Genomic DNA, 20,601 nt, shown 5'->3' with positions numbered 1-20,601 from the left:
TCAGTTTGAAACTGAGACTAATTAACCCTTTCAGCGCTGAATAAACAGTTTTTGATTGTGAGGTTTTTATTTGTTTCTAAAGGTTTAAAGACAGAAGTTGAAATGCGTAAAGATAAAATAAAAGTGAATGTTGGTTTGAAAGATCTGATCGTTTTCGACCCGACTCCGAATGTACTTTATCCGAAGGTCAGTTTTGATCCCTGAGTCGATTTCTGTAAAAAATACTCGGACTAAAAGAATTGTTTGCGTTTCATGAAAAATTTGAATTTTTCCTTTAAAGATTTTGTCAATGAAACAAGGAGAAATGTTGGACGCCGAGATCGTAGTGTTTAATGAAGCCACAGATGGCGCTAATTACTCTAACATGCACGTAGTAGACACTAGTATAGTCGTACGGTTTGGTTGTATGCAGGTTATATTCCTCAACAAGTTTGTCTCTAATTTATTGGTAAGTCTAATTTAACTTGACAATTTTTAAAGGTTTGGGGTTCAAAGTAGAAACTGTTTTCATCATACCCTTATCATTGTAATGAACTGGTTCCAGTTTTGCGAAATAGATTTAGATAAAAACGGTTGATTTCGAACTGTTGTCATTAGAAACAATTGAAGTGACCGATAACAATCAAACCAGAAAATTGAGTTTCTGAAAATTTCCTACAAAGAACTGTCAAGTACCACAATTATTGAAAGACTAAAGAGTTTATCTAAAATACTAGAAATATCTCTGGTTGCTCCTACCACCTTTCTTCAGTCTCAGATGGTATGTCAAATAAATAAACAGCAAATAAATATAACATAAGACAACAATCACTGTACACATAGTTAAGTTATGGGGAATAGAGCGCTGACATACTTTGAAAGGCTATTTTTAGGGCAAAAATACTAGATATATTTCTTGAGTCGAAAATGATATGTCAAATAAATAGACAGTAAATAAATATGAAATAAAACACAAATAATTGCACATAGTTAAGTTATGGAAACAAGAGCGCTGACATATTTGGAAAGGAATTTATTTCTAGGGCTGAAATATCTCTAGTATTCTAATTATAGCATTCTAACTATACAACAATTTTGGGACTTCGGATTTATTGTTTGTCACAAATTTTGATCTTATCGATTCATTTCCTGCAGAGATTCTCAGACAATTTCCAAGCCGCGAAAGCCAAAATGGCCGAAGCGTCGGACGCTCTAGCCGAAACTGCGGCCGAACAGGCGAAAAACCTTCACGAGAAAGCGACGCGAGTTTCCCTGGATATCGAACTACAAGCTCCGGAGATCATCGTGCCGCAGAATTCGTCGTCGCCGAACGTTCTCATCCTCGATCTCGGTCGGTTGAGTTTGAAAAACAAATTCAAACTGGGCGAACGGAAATCGCGCGACGGTTCACCAGCGATATTCGACTGTATGACCATCGAACTGAGCAACTTGAAAATTATCAGGTAAATTAAAATCATGTAGATTGTAATGATTGAAATTTTTTCCATCAAACTCGCGTAATTGCTGTCACTCAGAGAATTGGACTTCATTCGTATTTGGAAGAAATTTCTCGAGCCGGAACTTTCCAGTTCATTTTCCTATATCAATCTCTCTTCAAAATTAGCTGAAATCGGGTACTCTTGCAAATATTTCATCCCCTATTTAGAAGGAATTTCTAGGTCCGGAATTGTAAAGTTCTATTTTCCTACCAAAATCTTTCTCTTCTAAGCTGAATTTTTAGAATTCGATTCTTGTTTAAGTCGGTCAGGCAAATGTTTCATTCCCCTTAAGTCTAAGTCTTCGTCTCCTTAGCTGAATTTTTAAGATAGGATCAAAAAGTCTTACGATAATGGCAATAGCATTACATAAGTCATAGTTAATCTAATGTTTCATTGGCATTTCTGTGCATCACTTGTCCTTGCAATACAACATATCATATGAAAATTCTTGATCTATTTGTGTATTTTCTCTCGTGACAGATCGATTCTCAGCGAAGGCGTCTCCAGTACGGAATGTCTGATTCTCGAACCGGTTTCAATCGAGTTGAACATCATCAGAAACTTGACGTTCAGTTGGTACACCGACTTCCCTGAAATGAGCATCAAAGGAAAAATGAACTCGGTCATTGTAAGTCGACTCCTTGTGGATGTCCCTGACTCTTGAAGTCAAATTAATCTCAACAATGATCTTCTATTTGTAGTTGACTTTGTCTCAAGATGACTTTACGATGTTGATGTTGGTGTTGAACGAAAATATAACGGAAGGTCAACCTCCGCCGAGCCCGGCTGAACCGGTGTCTCCCTCTACCGATACACCGACCAGTAAGTGTGGAACGGCTTCGTGAAATCTTGATTTCATAATAAATTACGAGTGAACAACTAGAAAGTTACTTTTCTCCATTTTGCAGTGTAAATATTAATTTGAATTCAGACCCAATATGTATTTAAAAATCAATTTACTGAGTGTAACTCATCATTTGGATGAGTCAACAATATCATAATCATCCCAACTATGATAATCTAGTATGACTGTATCTCATTATCTTGACGATTTCCAGTTAACACAGGGTGGCGCCACTGTCGGGGAAAACTCAGGGTATCAGAAATATCTGATATATCAGAAAGACTGATACATGAATAGAGTTATAGGCTGGGGATAATAATACCAAGTTTGGAGCGCATTTGAACAGACTCTAGTTGTTGCCACCCTGTAACAATCTTCAATTTGCAACTTTCAATTTACAATTATCCACATTCATTTCAAGTCATTTTCTCTGCAGCACCGGCGCCAACTAGTGGTCAACAACTCGACGAAAAAGTCGCCGAAACGATTCGTGAAGACGAAGAACTCGTCGTCGCGAGCGACGATAAAGTGTTCTCTCGATTAGAACTGGCGTTCACGATCGAACGTACGGGAATCATGCTGTATCTCGGTACGAGTCACCTAGCGTGCGGCACCGGTCTCGTGTGTCGCGACCCGGAGAAAACGCTCGCGTCGTTTGCGTTGAAAAAACTAAACGTCGGTCTCGATATGAAAACCGATTCGTCGATGACGGCTGAGGTTTATATGGTGACGATGGAACTGGACGATACTCGACCTGGCGCTCTCGAAAAAATCACTCGGTAAGTCGACGTCTCTTAAGAATATTCGGATCATTCGTTTTGTGAGGATAAAAATGTTCGTCGTCAAATTTGAAATTTGTCTCCATTTTAAAATCAGTTCACGAAAATGTTTACATTTCAACAAAACCCACAGTTGATGATTTTACTGTTTGAATTTTCAATAGTTCTGATGATTGATATTTGACCGGTAGAAACTGACATTAATCTCAGTATTTAAATTAATGAACGAAACCCACGGTTAATGATTTAACAATTTATTTTTTTGACAGGCCTTGCCCTTAAAATTTTCCCCATGATTAATTCAATGTTTTGTGCACTAAAAAAATTGATAGATGATTTTGCTTATTTTTAAATGTGACACGATCGTAAATTGTTTTGTTGCTTCATTTGAAAAAAAAAAGTTAATTTAGATCGCGATTTATTGAATCTCAGTTCTGCTCGTTCTTTGCTAAATACAGTTATTTTGCTAAAAGGTTATTGAGATTTATATCGGAAATATTCAAGTTATATATTATTATTAAGTCCTGGATGAATTTTTAGAGAAATTTATTTTGAAAATGTTCTTTGTGGCATCCTGTTCAATTTTATTTTCTTACTCAAATTTTACAACAGTGGCCATACAATCAGGTAATGAATCTGTACACGACAGGTTTGCATGTATTGAGTTCGTCATTATTTTTTGAAATGTTGATCAAGAGTTGTTGATACATGTAGCAAAAATAGTTGGCAGCAGAAAATGTTTTGTGTGACGTCTTGTCAGGTGTTCATTCTTTTATTAGTTCAATTAGAAATGTCCTAGGTGAAGTCCTGAACACAGTTTTTCGGGAGTAAAGTATTTTTTGGATAAAATGTCTAATGTCTGGTGTTTGTTGTTCATTTTAAATTAAGGTGAAGCACTGAACACATGTGAAGTGTGGAAAATCAGTTTCTGAAAGTGTGCTGGTTTCAATGTCTAATGTCTGGTGTTTGGTGTTTGTAGTTCATCTCAATTACAAATGTCTCAGGTGAAGTCATGACACATGTCAAATGTGGATAATCACCTTTTGAATGTGCTGAACAGATGTCAAGTTTGAGAGAGTTACAAACATTGAAAAGCTTTGTAGAACTCCGTGTGACAAATGTGACATTTGTAGACATGTTCATGTACAGTTTGTAATATCTTCATCGGAAAATTTGCTACATGTTCAAACAACTCTGCTCTTGTGCATAACGTCAGTATCTTGAACGCGCATCTGTTTTTTGCGACTATCAAAAAACTGCTCACTCTGAAACTGCCGAAATCGTCATCTTCACACGAGCGAACTGTCACCTCATCTTTTCAGATTTTGTTTCATATCCCATTTCATTTTCTTGCTTATTTTTACTTCAATCTGGGAGCTGGACAAAATCTCTGCGTAGCATTTGAAAATTTTAGTTTTTTCCTCCGTGGCATTTTTTTTCATATTGTATTTTAGTCTGTTTTTAGGGTAGCTGGATTTTGGGATAATCTATCTATATTTATCATTGTTGTACTTACTTTCAGCTGATTTTTACTCGGTTTTGCCTAAATTCCTAATTTCCTATTTCCCCTTTTCGTAACACATCCAACCACTAACACACGCTCCTTAAAGACCCTAGCGCTAAACCTGTTTTGATATGGCTTTTACATTAATACCAACCATCTTGAACATTGGGTTTCTCATAGAATGATCTGGACTCAGTTCCACAGGACCAACCGTCCATCTGACCATCTGTACCAATCCGCCTATCAATCACTTACTGAACACTGTCCTCATAATCAGTTCAACTCCAGCAACATACATGATCCTGACCTATTTGATATTAAAGCCCTAACCCAACCAGCAAGAAACATCCACTTAACTATGTGTCCCCAATCAAACCAGCAACTATCCCTGAATCAGTTACCCATCCACTTAACTACATGTCCTCAATTAAACCAGCAACTGTCCCTGAATCAGTAACCCTAAATGCTTTTACCAAAACAACTAAAACAAACTTATTGCATCTACCTTACCATTCCACAACCAAACAACCCTCCCACTCCTTTTCACGTAACTGACCCCTCAAAGCTTATGTTTCCTGATCACATATACTGCTGCACAGACAGATTTGATTTGCCGTGTTTTGAATACACACCGTACACAAGTTGTTTGAAGTGAATTACACAATCGATATCTCGAGTATCTATCTATCTATATCTCTCATTCTCCTGTTTGTAACTGTATCTTGTTGTTCTTGTGTGTATTACATCTATTGTTCTCCATGCAACATTTTGCTCAGCTGCTGATAGGGTTGGGGGGGGGGGGGGGCAAGTCACACGGTTGCTGCTGCCTTAGTAGAAATGTTGGTTGACCAAGGCTAGGCTAAGGCTGTGTGTGCTCAGCTGCTGATAGGGTTGGGCTGGGGGGGGGTCACATGGTATAGCTGCTGCCTGAGTAATGTTGCTGGGCTAAGGCTGGATAATCAAGCAGCTATTGCTGGAGCGGGTTTGGCTCTTTGCTAATAAAGCGCTTGAATGACTTTCTGCCAACAAACTTTTACGAAAAAAAAAAATGCTCATCTTTGTTCTTCGCTGATTGTCAGAAAACATTATATAAATACATCGTGACAAAATCATAATTTTCGAGTTAACATGTATTACTTACATTGTCTTTCTATGACTATCTTCTTTAGTGACATCAACATTTTCATCATCACATCGATTATTATTAATCATATTGACACGTGTCTCTTCTTGTCGTTATTTTCATTGTTACGCTGATGCAGCATGATCGAACGCGCCGGTACGGGTAAAGAACAACAATTGCAGGCGGAACGCGCCAAGTTACAGAAGGAGTTGCCACCGTCGCTGCAGGAGGACGCGACACCGGTCGCCGGTGACGGTTCGGAGAAACGTATGTTACAGCTGAACTTCAATCAGGACAAAGAGATGAACAAAGAAGGTGAATATTTATCTAGCTCACTTACCAGGGTTGCCTTTGCGCTGCCTTGAGTTTCTACGATAGAGAATCTGGTTTGTTAGAAGCCATGGGCTAGTTTCATAGTCTTGGCTTAGTCTAACACCAAGTCCTTTAGCCAATCTAACAATATAATGCCAGTCTTATGATTTAAGATCATTTTTGGACTTAAGTCATGACTGCACAACTCGGCCCAGGCCACTGCCCTTATATTACGGTCTAACCAGGGTTGCCTTCACGATGAGTTTTCCTCTCACTTGAAAGAGTCATCACCTTCACCAGCTAGTTATTTCTTCATCGCATTTCAGTCACGATCGATTTGACGAGTTTGTACATCTGCGTGTGTTTGGAATTCTTGTTGACGTTGGGCGACTTTTTCACGAAGGGGATGCCGAAACCGCCCGAGCTTTCCGAAGAGGAGAAACTCAAACAGAAAGAGAAACTCGTCGCTGAATTTCAGGAGAGACAAAAACAGCAACAACAGCAAAAAGGTAAAATAATGAATGATAACGAAATAATTTTCTTTCACTAGGACTTTTTTCATCCAGCTATCAATATGAATCCTGACCCCCCCTACCTCACATATTCAACACTATCAATAGATATTTCCACTCACAATTCAACTGAATGATAATAAAACTATTGAGGTTGAACACGCCTTTGAAGCTTTTAAAATTGGCAACAAATCGCAACATTGGATGCATTTATGGCAGCCCATTCAGGAAATGTCGCAGTTTGTTGTTCAGTTGAGATGGGGGGGGGGGGTCGAGGTTCACATTGATAGCTGCATTACCTGAGACCAATTTTGCCGGTCTCAATTAATCCAAGTTCGGTCAAGTTACTATTTATCCTTAGTTTAGGTGAAGACCTGTGTAACTGGGTTCAGGTTTTTTGCATATATCAAATTCCATCCCATTTTCATTATTCAAACTTTTTCACACTTGACCTATCATTTACTTGATCCATTTCAGCGGTCACGGAGACTGTACCTGCTGCAGCGCCTCCTACTGGTGATTTAATGGTACAGATCAGAATCATCGATCCGGAAATCGTCCTGGTCGAGGATCCGATGAGTAAAGATTCACAAGCCCTGATTCTCGACGTATGACATTTCTTTTACTGTTTGTCTCTTGATTTTGCCAAGAAGATCTTGATGATTATCAAAATTGATATGTTTCTTGCATGGAAGGAAAATGTTCTTTTTTGAAAAGTGTCCGAGAAATATAACTAGATTTACTTGTTCAAAAATTAGGATAAATAGAATTGATAGCAAAAGAAAAATTACGATATATAGAATCGACACCAAAAGAAAAATTGGAGTTGTGATGGTGACCTCATCTCTTTTCATATTCTAGACACAAGTGAGTTTCAAGATGCGACAGACATCTGACACGCAGAACATGCTGGGCAGCGTGAGTAAACTGCAGATCTACGCCGGGCCGTACGACAAAGATAAACGTATTGGGGCAACTACGCAGGTAACGACCAGTTTCTCTTCGGTCATGGATGATACCGTAGAATCCGTCTTTAGCGGTACCAATCCATTCGGTATTCCGATAGATTTTCTGTCCCTACTAACTTTCAATATGAAAAAATCCAAAAATCTATACCTGTACACCACTATAGGCGGATTCTACTGTTGCTGTTCATTCCTTGTTTGTTATTGAATGAAATGCATGATGTTACCGAATACATGAAGGTATACATTTAGTCAATTTTTAATGAACATTATACAAAGGTGGCAATAGTCGGTAAGTAACCCTGTGGTTACAATCCAAAAAGTCATCATGAGCCCTTGTCTCGGGACTATTTCAGAATTTAAAAATATCTTCGCTGAGTCTATTGTTTAGTTTCACAATCCGATATTTTCATAAACCGCATATATAGAAGCCCATCAAATTATAAAAGTTAGATTGATAGGTAACTAACTAAGTTGACACCTAACCCTGTACTTGTAGAGTTTATAGGAGAATAGTTGAATAATAGTTGATACTGCTTAAGGTTGAGTCTACTGTATCTATATTTGTTCAATTTGTATTTAATTATCAGATTCATCACTAGATGGCGTTGATTATATTGTAGATAATGAGCCCGTGCGATATGTCGTTGGTCAGTAACGCGCCGTCGGGAAAGGATCATCACATCGACATCAATATGACCGATTTGATTTTGACGATTTCGCCGCAGACTCTGCAGACGATCACGAAAATCTCCGCGCAACTGAGCGCTGGACCGGTACGTTTAAATTCATCACTTCATTCTCATTGTATACGGATAGAAAAAAATCTCTAATCAAATTCTCAGTCATTTTTTATTTGCACGAATTGTTCAGATAAATTTTTTTTCTTGTCCGTTTCTTTAATCAATGATGTCATGTTTTGCGATAACTTTCTTCTTAAGTTGTTTGATCGGTTTGATTTTTAAAGACATTTGAAAATATCTAATGCCCAAGCAATAAACGAAATTGATGAAATAATATAATGTCTTATATAAGAACTATTAAGTATACATTGATAAGATGATGTAATGTCTATCTAAATGTCTTGTGCAGTAATCAAGTATCAATTTTGATTCTATTTTAATCCTTGATAAATCTTGATAATCCTTGTAGCCTTTAGTCTTTTAGATTTGTGTAAAGTGGGTTTAAATCAAGTTTTTGTCTCAAACAAACTAAACCTCATCATGTTTAAAGTGTTGTAAATGTGTAAATGATTTTTTTACAGTCGATTGAACAACAAGGAGTACGCTGAATTTCAGTCTAATCAGTGATAAATTCCATATAGATTAACTCCTCCTCCATCTCTCCGTGTATATTCCATCCGATAAACTCCTCCTCCATCTCTCCGTGTATATTCCATCCGATAAACTCCTCCTCCATCTCTCCGTGTATATTCCATCCGATAAACTCCTCCTCCATCTCTCCGTGTATATTCCATCCGATAAACTCCTCCTCCATCTCTCCGTGTATATTCCATCCGATAAACTCCTCCTCCATCTCTCCGTGTATATTCCATCCGATAAACTCCTCCTCCATCTCTCCGTGTATATTCCATCCGATAAACTCCTCCTCCATCTCTCCGTGTATATTCCATCCCTAGACAGTATCAATCCAATCCAAACACCAGTATATCCTTGATTTTATGTTCATTTCTTCGTTTCTTTTATTTGACATTTTTCTCCATGTCTTGTTTTCTATGTTAGAACTCTCAGGATTCTCCTCAGGATGAAAAGGTTTTGAATCGCTTCCATTTTATCTTATAAAAAATTCTTCTATTTTTCTTGTGTTTTTTTTTAAATTTTCTGCCTTATTCTACATTTCCATCTCAGGATATTTTCTAGTACAAAGAATTCATAGGTTTTCACTTCAAGCTTTGATGTTTTTTCGCTAGATTTGCTATGAAAAATGCTAAACTTTTTAGAATCTGTCCCTAAAATGAACAATAACGAGAATTGTTTCTAACCAATTGAGTATATGATGCCAATGATACAATAATCAGGCCACTGCTGGTGGTTACTGTAAATATTTCTTTGGCAGGCCTTTATGTAAGATGCTGAGTTGAGGAAAATTTCTCAAAAGTATTGTTTTTGATTGACAAGTGAAAACTATGGAATCCACAACAAAAAGCATGCAACATAATATTCATTTCAGTGGTTGGGTTTGCCATATATTCGGCACTATGAATTAACTTATATGCAGTTTATCATCGTAAAACAGGGTGTTTATAAGTGTTGTAAGATTTACTGAAACATTATAATGTTCTGGTGAAAGGTAAAGGAAAGGTTTTAGGAAGCAACAGTTGCTAAAATGTGAAGAGATAATAGCAAAATGTCCCAGACTCGCTTGAGGAGTCAACAGGATTTTGGAAGTGTTAAGAGCTTGAATTGTAGCTCATGAAGGGAGCACTCATGGTATTTGAGCAAATGAAATGGGTGTAATATTTATGTTGTCAGCTGGTGATGAAATCGTACAATGCACTGAAACTGCATGGATGGTATATTATCTATGGTGGTGATCGGGAAAAAAGAATAAAGAATTCAAATTCATAAGCATTGAAATGTTCTGAACCAAAATCCTCTGAAAAAATGTTAAGAATTCAAATTTATTAACATTCTATGTCTATGTTGTTTAAGTCTTCAAAGTTTGAAAATGAAACACCAGAACCCGGCGTTTTTATTTCCAGAGTCCGATGTTTTTATGGCTTTTTCGTAAATTTTCAGACGGCTGAAGAATTAAAGGATGGAGAATACAGAGCACCGGCTGAATTGTGGGCTGTCAAAAAAATATCAGACCTGAACTTGTGGTTTATTAACATAAGTGAGTATTAGATATCAAGATTTTCAGTTTAAATATGGTTCCAATCACTTCCAAAGTATGCTATCATTATTTGGAAGATTTGGCTATCCAGTAAGTACTTTGATGCCATTGACATTGCCAATACAGGCTATGATAGATTTGGGGTTGCAAATGGGCTTTAATGCCTTATGACATCACCAATGAGTGCTTTTATATCTTTAGTTTCCAACAAGTGCTCGGGCACTGTAGAAAATTGCCAATGGGTGCTCTGACACCTTATAACCTTTTCCACATACATTTCCCACCTTAGAACATTGTAAATGAGTGCTTTGCTGTCTTTGGACATTGCCAGTGGTTACTTTAATGGCTCTGGGCATTGCCAATGAGTACCTTGATACATTAGAACATTGCCAATGAGTACCTTGATACATTAGAACATTGCCAATGAGTACCTTGATACATTAGAACATTGCCAATGAGTACCTTGATACATTAGAACATTGCCAATGAGTACCTTGATACATTAGAACATTGCCAATGAGTACCTTGATACATTAGAACATTGCCAATGAGTACCTTGATACATTAGAACATTGCCAATGAGTACCTTGATACATTAGAACATTGCCAATGAGTACCTTGATACATTAGAACATTGCCAATGAGTACCTTGATACATTAGAACATTGCCAATGAGTACCTTGATACATTAGAACATTGCCAATGAGTGTTCTGACATAACATATATGTGATTTTAGCCAATAAAATATGTGCTTTGACACCAATCCATAGTCCTATGATTATAGACTTTCTCTGCCCTAAAACAGAAATTGTCCTCTACTCTAGATAAAGACGCTGATATCAAAACCGAGTTAATGGCTTTGGAACCAGCCATTAAGACGCCTACAAGAGGAGAACAGGTTAGTGGCATCTACAAATGTTATGTCTTTTGTTTGATTCCTTAACATTCCTGATGAATGTGATGAATAATGTTATTAAAGATTATCATCATCATTGTTCACCGTAGTTGATGATGACAATAGCGAGTATCGTGATAAAACTAGAAGCAGGTCAAGGTCGACGAACAGTTCCGATGTTGATGCTCGAAGCAGGATTTAACGCGGATGTTCGCGACTGGAGTTCAGAGGTAAGCTCACCTCAGCTCAGCTCGGTTCATAAGTTACCTAACATCGTATGCCAATCTAATGAAGTATTATAACATACAAAATGCTTTCCCATGAAGGGATTTCCATAAATCATAACATGTCTCTGTTTTCGTTTTTAGTTGTTTGTAACGTGTAGTATGAAATGTGAAGTGGCTTACTACAATGAACGATTGGCAGTTTGGGAACCGTTACTGGAACCCGTCGAAGAGGGCCAAGAACAACATCGTCCGTGGGAAATGTCTATCGAGGTACGTATACAATTAATTGCTCATTCACAGGATTTGTATTTTCAAAACAATACTTCGTTCATGCAGTTTTTTAGAATGATTAGAAATATGATGAATGAATGAATGATTTATTTACTTATAATATGTACAAGATTATAAACATAATTTCTTTTGATATAATTTCATAGATGAATAGGTACATATATGAGAAGGATAACCCCAAGCCTAGGGGCTGAGCCTGATAGGGGGATTGCCCTGAGAAAAAGGAATTAATAACTAAGTGATAATGATGTAATAGTGATGTTTACTATTTTGAAATTTAACTCGGTGTGACAACTGGGTTGTGGGCCTTCTTGTTCATAATTGTTCAGGGTCCAATTCCACAGTTCGTTGTTAAGATTTGACTCTGAGCTAACTCATTGAAAATGAACTTACTTTAACTCGGAGTTAACTCAAACTCACAACTGTGGAACTGGGTCCAGCTCATCAAGACTTGACTAAAGAAGTGATTAACTGGGTCGTAGGCCTTTGTGTTCAGCTCACAGATACTTGACTAGAGAGGTGATTTGTCTGTCACTTTTCTTCGCTCAGATTCATCAGAATGATGAAGTACCTCTGATCGATCCAGACGATCCCGAGGTTGATCAGATCATCACTCAACCTCCTAAAATGGTCATCGACGTAAAATCGAGCGACATGTTGCAGATTACTGTCAGTAAATCCCTGTTAGAATTACTGACCAGTATCGGAAAGGTAAATCTATCATCAGGGCCTAGTTTCACAAAAAGGTTTAACTCTTAAATCGATTTAATTTCTTCATCAATTCAGTTTATCTTAAATCGATTTAGGTCTTAATCCTTTCTGTGGAACTGGGCCCAGAACAACATTTAACTGCTGTAGGTTTTCCATATATGCACGGTATATATAGAAAAGAAGGGTTGTACCCCTTTCAAAGTGGATTTATTTGATAAAATATATATTCTTCGTTATTCCACAAAAATGAAAACCGAAATGAACAAAAAAGATTTAGATGATAATGATATTTATTTCATCCTAAATTAAATTGAATACAAAATTACAAATGTAATACATGGAACATACAGACTTAGTAAATTGATGATATTTATGATGATATAGATGACATTTAACTCAATTGTTTCTGAGGATGTCTCTCCTGTCTACTAAACCTGAGAATATTTTTTTGATCGATTCCACAGGCCTTCAGCGATGCCTACTATTTAGTCGACACTAAAGTGCAAGAGGCGGAGATTATCGCGCCGTATTGCATCATCAATGACAGCGGCCTGTCAATCAAACTGAAACCCGACGTACGTTTCCAACCGGTCGAGAACGCGGCTAGTAACCAGGTCGTCGCGTTGGAGTCCGGCGAGAAACTACCGCTGCACAATCTGGAGAACGAGAAGAAGAAGAAAATGCGTAAGATGCAGTCGGTTTGTACGAGTTCGCAACAAGAATCAGAGGAACGGAAAATGTTACTGATGGTAAGAATAAATGTGAAAATGTATCCTATGGAGAGAGGCTTCTGATAGGCCTTTGCATTGTACAATTGTCAGAATAGCGCCCTTGGGGAGTGTTCCTTTTCCAGTTTAGTCCTTGAAAAGAGATTTACTTCCTTTTCCAATTCAGTCCTTAAAAGGAATTTACTTCCTTTTCCAGTTCAGTCCTTAAAAGGTATATACTTGCTTTCCCAGTTCAGTCCTTAAAAGAAATTTACTTCTTTTTCCAGTTCAGTCTTTAAAAGAAATTTACTTTTCGAGTTCAATCCTTAAAAGGAATGTACTTCATCTTGCGTTCAATTACATCTAGAAATGGAGAAGTTAAGCCAATTCTGCATTGCACTGTGGCCCTTGTGTACTCCTTAACTTAATGTTTGTGTGACTCAATCTCTGTTACATGTATCTCTCTACCTCTCTCGCTGTAGGTCGAACAGTTCGGGGCCAATCGTGAACTCATAATTCAAAAAGCCGAAACGCGATCGTTCAATATAAACCAGCAGAGTTACCCGGGCGACATCTGGGCTCTCATCTGTCAAACGGAAGCTAAACTCGGCTGTAAAAACGTCACTCTTCGTTCAATCATCCAGGTGAACATTTTCATCGATTTCAGTCATACTTTTGTCAATTACTCTGTATATATTATTCACACGTTCAAAATCGTCTTCCATTTCAAAGTACAGGGTACATTTTGAATATATTAGATGATCAAGTGGTGCCTGGAAAAACTCAGAATGCATGAAAAAGAGACAAATTTTTCGAAATTTCAGTGGCTAGACCAACAGAGCACCTCCCTCCTTTGAAATCCTGGTTCCACCCCTGTTAAGGCTTCGTGAAATTGTCAATTACTTTGTATATATTATTCACAGGTTCAATATCATCTTCCTGCTGAATTTTTATCGATTTCCCTCGTAGACCGCCTTCTGTATCTTCATCGTTTCTGACTGGTGATTATTTTCTCGTTCACAGGTTCAGAATCATCTTCCTGTCGGTATCGATTTGTTCTATAAAACCGAAGACGGACATCTGGATAAATGTGGAGAACTCAATCAGGACGAGACGTTTAACGTACCGCTGCATGTCGTCTACACGGCGCCTAATCAACTTTACTTCAAACCTCACAACGATGTGTACGTATTATAACAGTTATACTTCTGCAACAAGCTGATCGAAGAGAAATGAAAATGAATAGAATTTTAGATTGATGACAGGGTGTCCACTGGAAAAATCAGGGGAATCTCTTCTCTTTAAAAAAGTCAGGAATAGTCGGGCAATTTTGTAAAAAATCTTAATTCAAGGAAATTAAATGAGATTGGTAGATCGCGTGGAGAATCAAAGTTTCCTTCTATGTCTTACGTATTAGACTGTGTTAATTGATCGGATTCTAAGTACATCAGTCAAGGAAATCAGGTTCATGTCATGAAAAAGTCAGTTAAAAAAAGCATGTCAAATGAAAGTGGTGTCGCGGTATGAGAATCTTTTTAAAAGTTCTAAATTGAGAAACTTATACAAGGTTTGATGGTATTTGGATATAAACCTATGTTGGTTAGGATTAGTTAGTTGATCTCTTTACTGATTCAGGGACAGTTGCTGGTTTAATTGATACAAGGTTTGATGGTATTTGGTTGTAAACCTATAATAGCTAGGAATAGTTAGTTGTTCTCTTTGCTCAAGATGCTAAAATTCTGATTTCTATATATTCAGACGATACAAGGCATCGGGTACAGGTTTATTGTGGCGTAGTTTGAAGAACGGACAATCAGAAGTTGTCACTTGTGAAAGTAAACAAGCCGGCTATCAGCCTTTCTTCTTCAACGTAAGTTTCCTCAAGTCACCTTCATCTTTCAGTTCAAATTACCAGTAGTCTACAGACTTGGCCTATTGAATATTGATGACTGGGAATAGCCAAAGCCCGTACAATGCCACAAGTTTAAAGATTTTTAAGGGATTTTTTTCAAGGTGATTCCACAAGTTGACGACGTTTTATTCGAATTGACCAATGATAAAACTGCCAAAACCTACACTCTTCATTTGCATCCTACGATCGTTTTTGAGAATATTCTGCCGATGACGATCGACTATATACTAGAGGTACGTATTCAAATAGTTTTTGATGCTTTATAAAATGGCGGCAATAAAATCTAAGCAATGATAACCATCGAGCCCTTGCAACTATGACCCCTGATTCTGCACATTGAAACGATTTCTTTCGACCGCATAAGATTATCCTACTAGCTATCTATTTCTTCAAAGGCGTCAAATGATTCAATTATAATTAATTTTCTCGTTTAGGATTATAATGTTAATAATAATGATAATGATGATAATAATTATGATAGTTTATATAGCATACGACTATTGTAAGAATAATCTTTGCACGATACATCACTTGAGAAGACATTTCAAAAAACAAACCACACAATCAGCGAAGGGAACCGATGGGCATTCCCTTTATGACTGGGGAAAGGAATTCCATAGAGTGGGTGTATAAGATTTAGAAGCCCTTTTGTTGATTATTGATAATTAGATGTTGTTTTTTTTTCGAACAGGGGACAGCTACACAGATTTCACTTGAGGCCGGACAGAAAACAATTCTGTACAACGCGTGCGTCGGTAAAACAAGCATGGAGATACGAGTAAGCTCGAAATTCATACATTCAAAAATTTTTCAGAAACAAATTCTCAAAAAGATTTCTAGAACAGATTATTTGAAAATTTTTTCAAAAAATTTTTTTCCATAGATTTTGAACTACCGGGGTCGAGACTGGGATGCTCACATTAACTTTGACCCGAACGCACAAGAATTGGCCGTATGGACGTTCGAGGCCCCAGACGGGTACAGTACAGTTACTATGGTGAGTAGATCATTGGTAACTGACAACAGATTGTGCCATCTTGTAGATAGATTCTTTTAGGAACTTAATCTCGTCTCAAATTTTTGAAGTGATTATAAATCTGAAATTGAAAATTACATGAAGATTTATGAATTTTTGATGATACAGGATCTTGGTTTACACACGAAAAGGTCGAAAGGTTTCCTAGAGGTGGCGCTTTACTCGCCGTATTGGATGGTCAACAAAACCGGTCTGCCGTTAGTTTACAAGGTAGGCTATTCATCTCACAATGCTAGTGAAGGGTTTCATGGATTTGTGGGCGTGAGCATGTTAATGATTGACAGTTTTAAATGCATGATAAATGATTGATTATACGAATAAATGAATAATTGATTAATCAATTCAAGCACTCAGTAATTAGACATTGTTCTAAAAAGAAGGTAAATATTCCAGAATTCATGAGATTATCTTAGAGGGGATTCATTCGCCTCCTAAGTCCCAGCTTCGAAAAACCCTTAGTTCTGGTAAATAAGCTTTGTTTGTGAAGCATAGAAATAAAAAATTGGATGGAATAATCTGAGGTTGATAATTAAAGTGAGTAAAAAGTTGAAGGAACAGGGTCAGGGTGGCCACTTACCCAGAAACCAGGGAAAAGTCAGGAAATTTTTAACAAAATCAGGGAATTTTGTAGAAAAAAAGCTAAAGATCAGGGAAATCTGTTGAGAATGCTAGATCACACATAAAATCAAACAGTGTCCGTCTATGTCTTACGTATTACAACTGCCTTAATTGATTAGATACTTAGCAGATCAAGTCAGGGAAAACAAAGTGCAATTGTCACAAGTGAAAACAAATCAGTCAGAAAATAGTTAGGGAAAAGATGGGGAAAAATCGCCAAAGTGGCCACCCTGACTATACAACTGGCCATATAGGTCATCTTGGTCGCATTACGAGAAGATATGAAACAACAAGTGGTCTAAATAAACCCTTCCTGGAGATGAAATTGAAAAAACTGAATTTGACAGCGGTATATTTTTTATCCCCTCGGCTGCTGCACGCACGCGTTTTATAGCAAACTCACCAGGAGGAGGTTCGTCAATGTCAATGTCCTTTAAACACCTCGAATCATGCTTTTAGTTCCGCTGCAACATTTATTATTTCATCGTGATGCTTTTATTGTCATGCGGGTATTTTGTAGTACCGTTTCGTCGGAAAGATGGCCGCGTCCGTGTTATATCTCCTTATGACATCATCGATTTATACACCTACGATATTTTTTCATTTGATTTATTTAGATTTGAGTCAGATATTGTCACCAGAGGGCGGAGTCTCACATTGTCTATTGGTTATTACATGTTTTCATTAAGATAATGATTCAAACCTAATTGTTTTAAGCAGACGCAGATCCAGGGGGGAACCTCCTTCGTATGATAAATCTTCCGATTTTCAATGTTACATTTAAAAGTACAGGACACTTAGAATATATGACAATATATGCCTGAAAAAAACTTAGAATACTTGAAAGAGAGGGTAATTTTTTCGAAATTTTCTGTGGTTAGACCAGCTGAGCTCCCCCCTCCACTTTGAAAATCCTGGATCTGCTCCTGTTAAGGCTTCAGGAAAATATGGAGCATGAAATCTCTAGATGTCATAAGGTACTTCATGGAGATATTCATCTTTCTGAACGGTTCCATCTTCATTAGATAAGTTTAGCGCTTTTCATTATTGATGGTCAAATATCTATCATTCATTAAATCATGCGTCACCTGTAATTCGCACGTTGCGCGATAGTTATGAAATGATAAGCATATATTTTTTGATACTTTTATTTTTTATGAAATATCTAATTGTTTTTTATTTTCGTGGTAATGCTTTACAATTAGAGGACCCAGTTTGTGGGATATTTCACCACCTTTTGGAGCGAAAACCCGCTCAGTAGTATTTAGATCCATGTGTACTTTAGAAATATAGAATTCAGTAGAAGTCTGAAGACTGGGCTTACCAATGTACTGCAATATGGTATCAATGTTTATCGATATATTTCAATTGACTGTAGGCATAGGCCTTTTGTTATGTCACCATAGATAAATATAGTATTGTTTCCTCTGAACTCGGTCCAATATATATATAGATATATTAGATCATGGTGGAAAAGCTTTTTTAAAAACCATGCACTATATTGAATGACGAAGTAAGATGCATTTCCAATTTTTCCAAGCTCCTTAAATAAATGTACTTCAAAATTCAAAATTCAACAAAAACTTTGCCTGCGTCAAGAATCTTCGAAAAAGAATTTCACATCCATTTTAGTATGTCATTTCATTATTCAATGACGTTTTCAAGTCTTAATTTTCTAAAAATCAATCTTCAATGTTTGTTTCATCGCGAAATGAAATATTCTCATTCAACAAGTTTCTTTATCTTCTCCCGATTTCAGTCGACCGATGACATCGTCTACGAACACCCAGAAGGTCAACAGGGGGCGGTATTGTTCGCTTACAAACCGAAAAAAGTATTCGAAAAGAAAAAGGTGCGTATCGAAAAAAATGTGTGGATATTTGTTGATAGATTGATGTGTGTGATCTGGAGCCAATGTGTCTGCCTACAATGTATATAGTGTTAGGTAACTGTGTTACGCATAGACTTGGGTTCGATCCCCGGTGGGTGCGGGTGCGGGCGTAATTCAACTGTCACTTCCGTAATCGTCACATTTGAATTTGATTTCGGGTTCAAGGCTTTGAAGAGAAATGATACTATAATCTGCCAGATGGGGCTGAATTTGTTTCGTTCTGGTTTAGAAACAGTGGAAGCTTTTGAAATTGAAATGATTATTGTGCGGAAAAGTATACTTCGTGAAATTCTACTTTTAAAATCGATGCCGATATAATTCAGTATTCAATATAAGCATTTCAGGATTTTGTGACATTTTCCAACTCGAGTTAATTTTTCCCTTGAATTGGGATTTTTTTCACTTAGCCCTTGAGATACATGAATAGATGAAGTACCACTTTTAAGTCAAATGAGCATCTTGTTTGTGTAACATTGTTAGAATGACCTCTTTCTGTGTGCATATTTACATACGCGGTGAAGGGATTTACTAGAAAATGTTTTTCATTGTAACCATTATTTTCACCCATGCAATCCAACACGCGCGACCTTACAGAAGATTATTTTCGGGTCGAGGTTACCCCACCCCCCCCTGTAACCCTAGCCTCCGTCGTTCGTTTATTAGTTCCGCTTTTTCTCACCGCGTTCTCCGCGCGCCGCTTGTTCCGTCAGAAGAAAGACGCATCGAGTTTTGACGTCGACTCGGACGAAGAGGATCTCTATCATCCCGCCGTCAAAACGGTCGCGACTAAAAAATCAACCGGTAAAGGGAGTTCGGTAAGTATACGACTACTCACTCGCCAGCGGTCGGAACTTCGCGGGTTTTTTACTTCTCTATATTTCTATCCATGGGTATTTTAGTTCTCATTCGCATCGCAAGGTGTCACTTTGATCACGCAGGTTTTTATCGACGTATATTCTACGCACAATGCTCGCCCGATCGGGAATGTAACATTTTTAAAACGATGAGTTATGGATTTTAGAAAATATCCTGAAGATACTCCTTCATAAATCCCCCTATGACATCATTAAGCTGATACAGTGATATGCTGAGGGGCGGATCCAGACAGTAGGACAAGGCGGACTTGCTCCTGTCATTGTGGGGGGTCTGGAAATCCAGGCAGAGTAAATGTAATAATCAAGCTCTTTTCATTAAGAATAATCTCAAAGCTCTTTACAATAATAGATAAAATTGACGTGATTAGTAGATATAAAATTAGTTAAAAAGATATTCTCTAAATAAAAATGGTTTAACCAATGATTTAATAACCTCAAAAGATGATGTAGCCCTAATGTGTTTCGGCAAACTATCCCATAGACGAGGGGCAGAAACACCTTTTGCCCTTTTCATTTGTTTGTTCTCCTCCTGTAAAACTCTGCCCCTGGATCTTGCACTACTACAGGGATGATGTCATAGGGGGATTTTATGAAGGTAGCCATCTTTTCTCCAATTGAATCTTACTCTGCGTCTGTGTTTTCATTTTTTCCTATATGCATGGACGCATGTTGACAGTGGTTCTTTTTTCCAATATGTCATGAGGTGTTGGCATGGTTTTAGAATTCTGAGCAGCAACGATTATGACAAAAGGGGTTCGCGTATGTTAACACTGGCTCGGATAGAGGATGGTTTTCTTTTAAAAGGAGTTCGGATTTCATCTATTAAATTTCAGAAGATCAGGCTCTTCGCATGGCTGTTGGTAAAGAGTTAAGGGTCCGTAGACGTAATGAATTCACATTTTAGCTCATGAATATAATTTTCCCCAGCAAGGATTCGAACCTGATGGCACCAAGACTCGCCACGGTACGAAACCCAGAACCCAGCAACACTATAGACCGAGTGTGCAGCTACATGCACAGCTTAGATGAGGCCACCATTATCCAATCAGATATCCCATTTCATT

General features: G+C 37.5%; 1 protein-coding gene across 1 annotated transcript in view; it reads left to right on the top strand.

The window, feature by feature from the left end:
• LOC141913996 (intermembrane lipid transfer protein VPS13A-like) overlaps nucleotides 1-20,601 on the top strand; it is a 65,407-nt gene that overhangs the window by 25,606 nt on the left and 19,200 nt on the right. The window contains exons 27-52 of the mRNA XM_074805239.1: nucleotides 83-186; nucleotides 281-448; nucleotides 1,135-1,442; nucleotides 1,959-2,106; nucleotides 2,180-2,300; nucleotides 2,759-3,101; nucleotides 3,714-3,728; nucleotides 5,868-6,043; nucleotides 6,367-6,549; nucleotides 7,030-7,160; nucleotides 7,414-7,536; nucleotides 8,141-8,293; nucleotides 10,277-10,373; nucleotides 11,199-11,272; nucleotides 11,380-11,499; nucleotides 11,638-11,766; nucleotides 12,337-12,498; nucleotides 12,963-13,247; nucleotides 13,688-13,849; nucleotides 14,229-14,389; nucleotides 14,964-15,075; nucleotides 15,219-15,350; nucleotides 15,809-15,895; nucleotides 16,001-16,114; nucleotides 16,262-16,384; nucleotides 18,531-18,623. Coding sequence (XP_074661340.1) covers nucleotides 83-186; nucleotides 281-448; nucleotides 1,135-1,442; nucleotides 1,959-2,106; nucleotides 2,180-2,300; nucleotides 2,759-3,101; nucleotides 3,714-3,728; nucleotides 5,868-6,043; nucleotides 6,367-6,549; nucleotides 7,030-7,160; nucleotides 7,414-7,536; nucleotides 8,141-8,293; nucleotides 10,277-10,373; nucleotides 11,199-11,272; nucleotides 11,380-11,499; nucleotides 11,638-11,766; nucleotides 12,337-12,498; nucleotides 12,963-13,247; nucleotides 13,688-13,849; nucleotides 14,229-14,389; nucleotides 14,964-15,075; nucleotides 15,219-15,350; nucleotides 15,809-15,895; nucleotides 16,001-16,114; nucleotides 16,262-16,384; nucleotides 18,531-18,623 — 3,824 coding nt within the window. The remainder of the gene's footprint in view (nucleotides 1-82; nucleotides 187-280; nucleotides 449-1,134; nucleotides 1,443-1,958; nucleotides 2,107-2,179; nucleotides 2,301-2,758; nucleotides 3,102-3,713; nucleotides 3,729-5,867; nucleotides 6,044-6,366; nucleotides 6,550-7,029; nucleotides 7,161-7,413; nucleotides 7,537-8,140; nucleotides 8,294-10,276; nucleotides 10,374-11,198; nucleotides 11,273-11,379; nucleotides 11,500-11,637; nucleotides 11,767-12,336; nucleotides 12,499-12,962; nucleotides 13,248-13,687; nucleotides 13,850-14,228; nucleotides 14,390-14,963; nucleotides 15,076-15,218; nucleotides 15,351-15,808; nucleotides 15,896-16,000; nucleotides 16,115-16,261; nucleotides 16,385-18,530; nucleotides 18,624-20,601) is intronic.

Source organism: Tubulanus polymorphus, chromosome 12, assembly GCF_964204645.1.
Source record: "Tubulanus polymorphus chromosome 12, tnTubPoly1.2, whole genome shotgun sequence".
NCBI lineage: Eukaryota > Metazoa > Nemertea > Palaeonemertea > Tubulaniformes > Tubulanidae > Tubulanus > Tubulanus polymorphus.
This window is presented reverse-complemented; position numbering and strand designations above follow the sequence as displayed.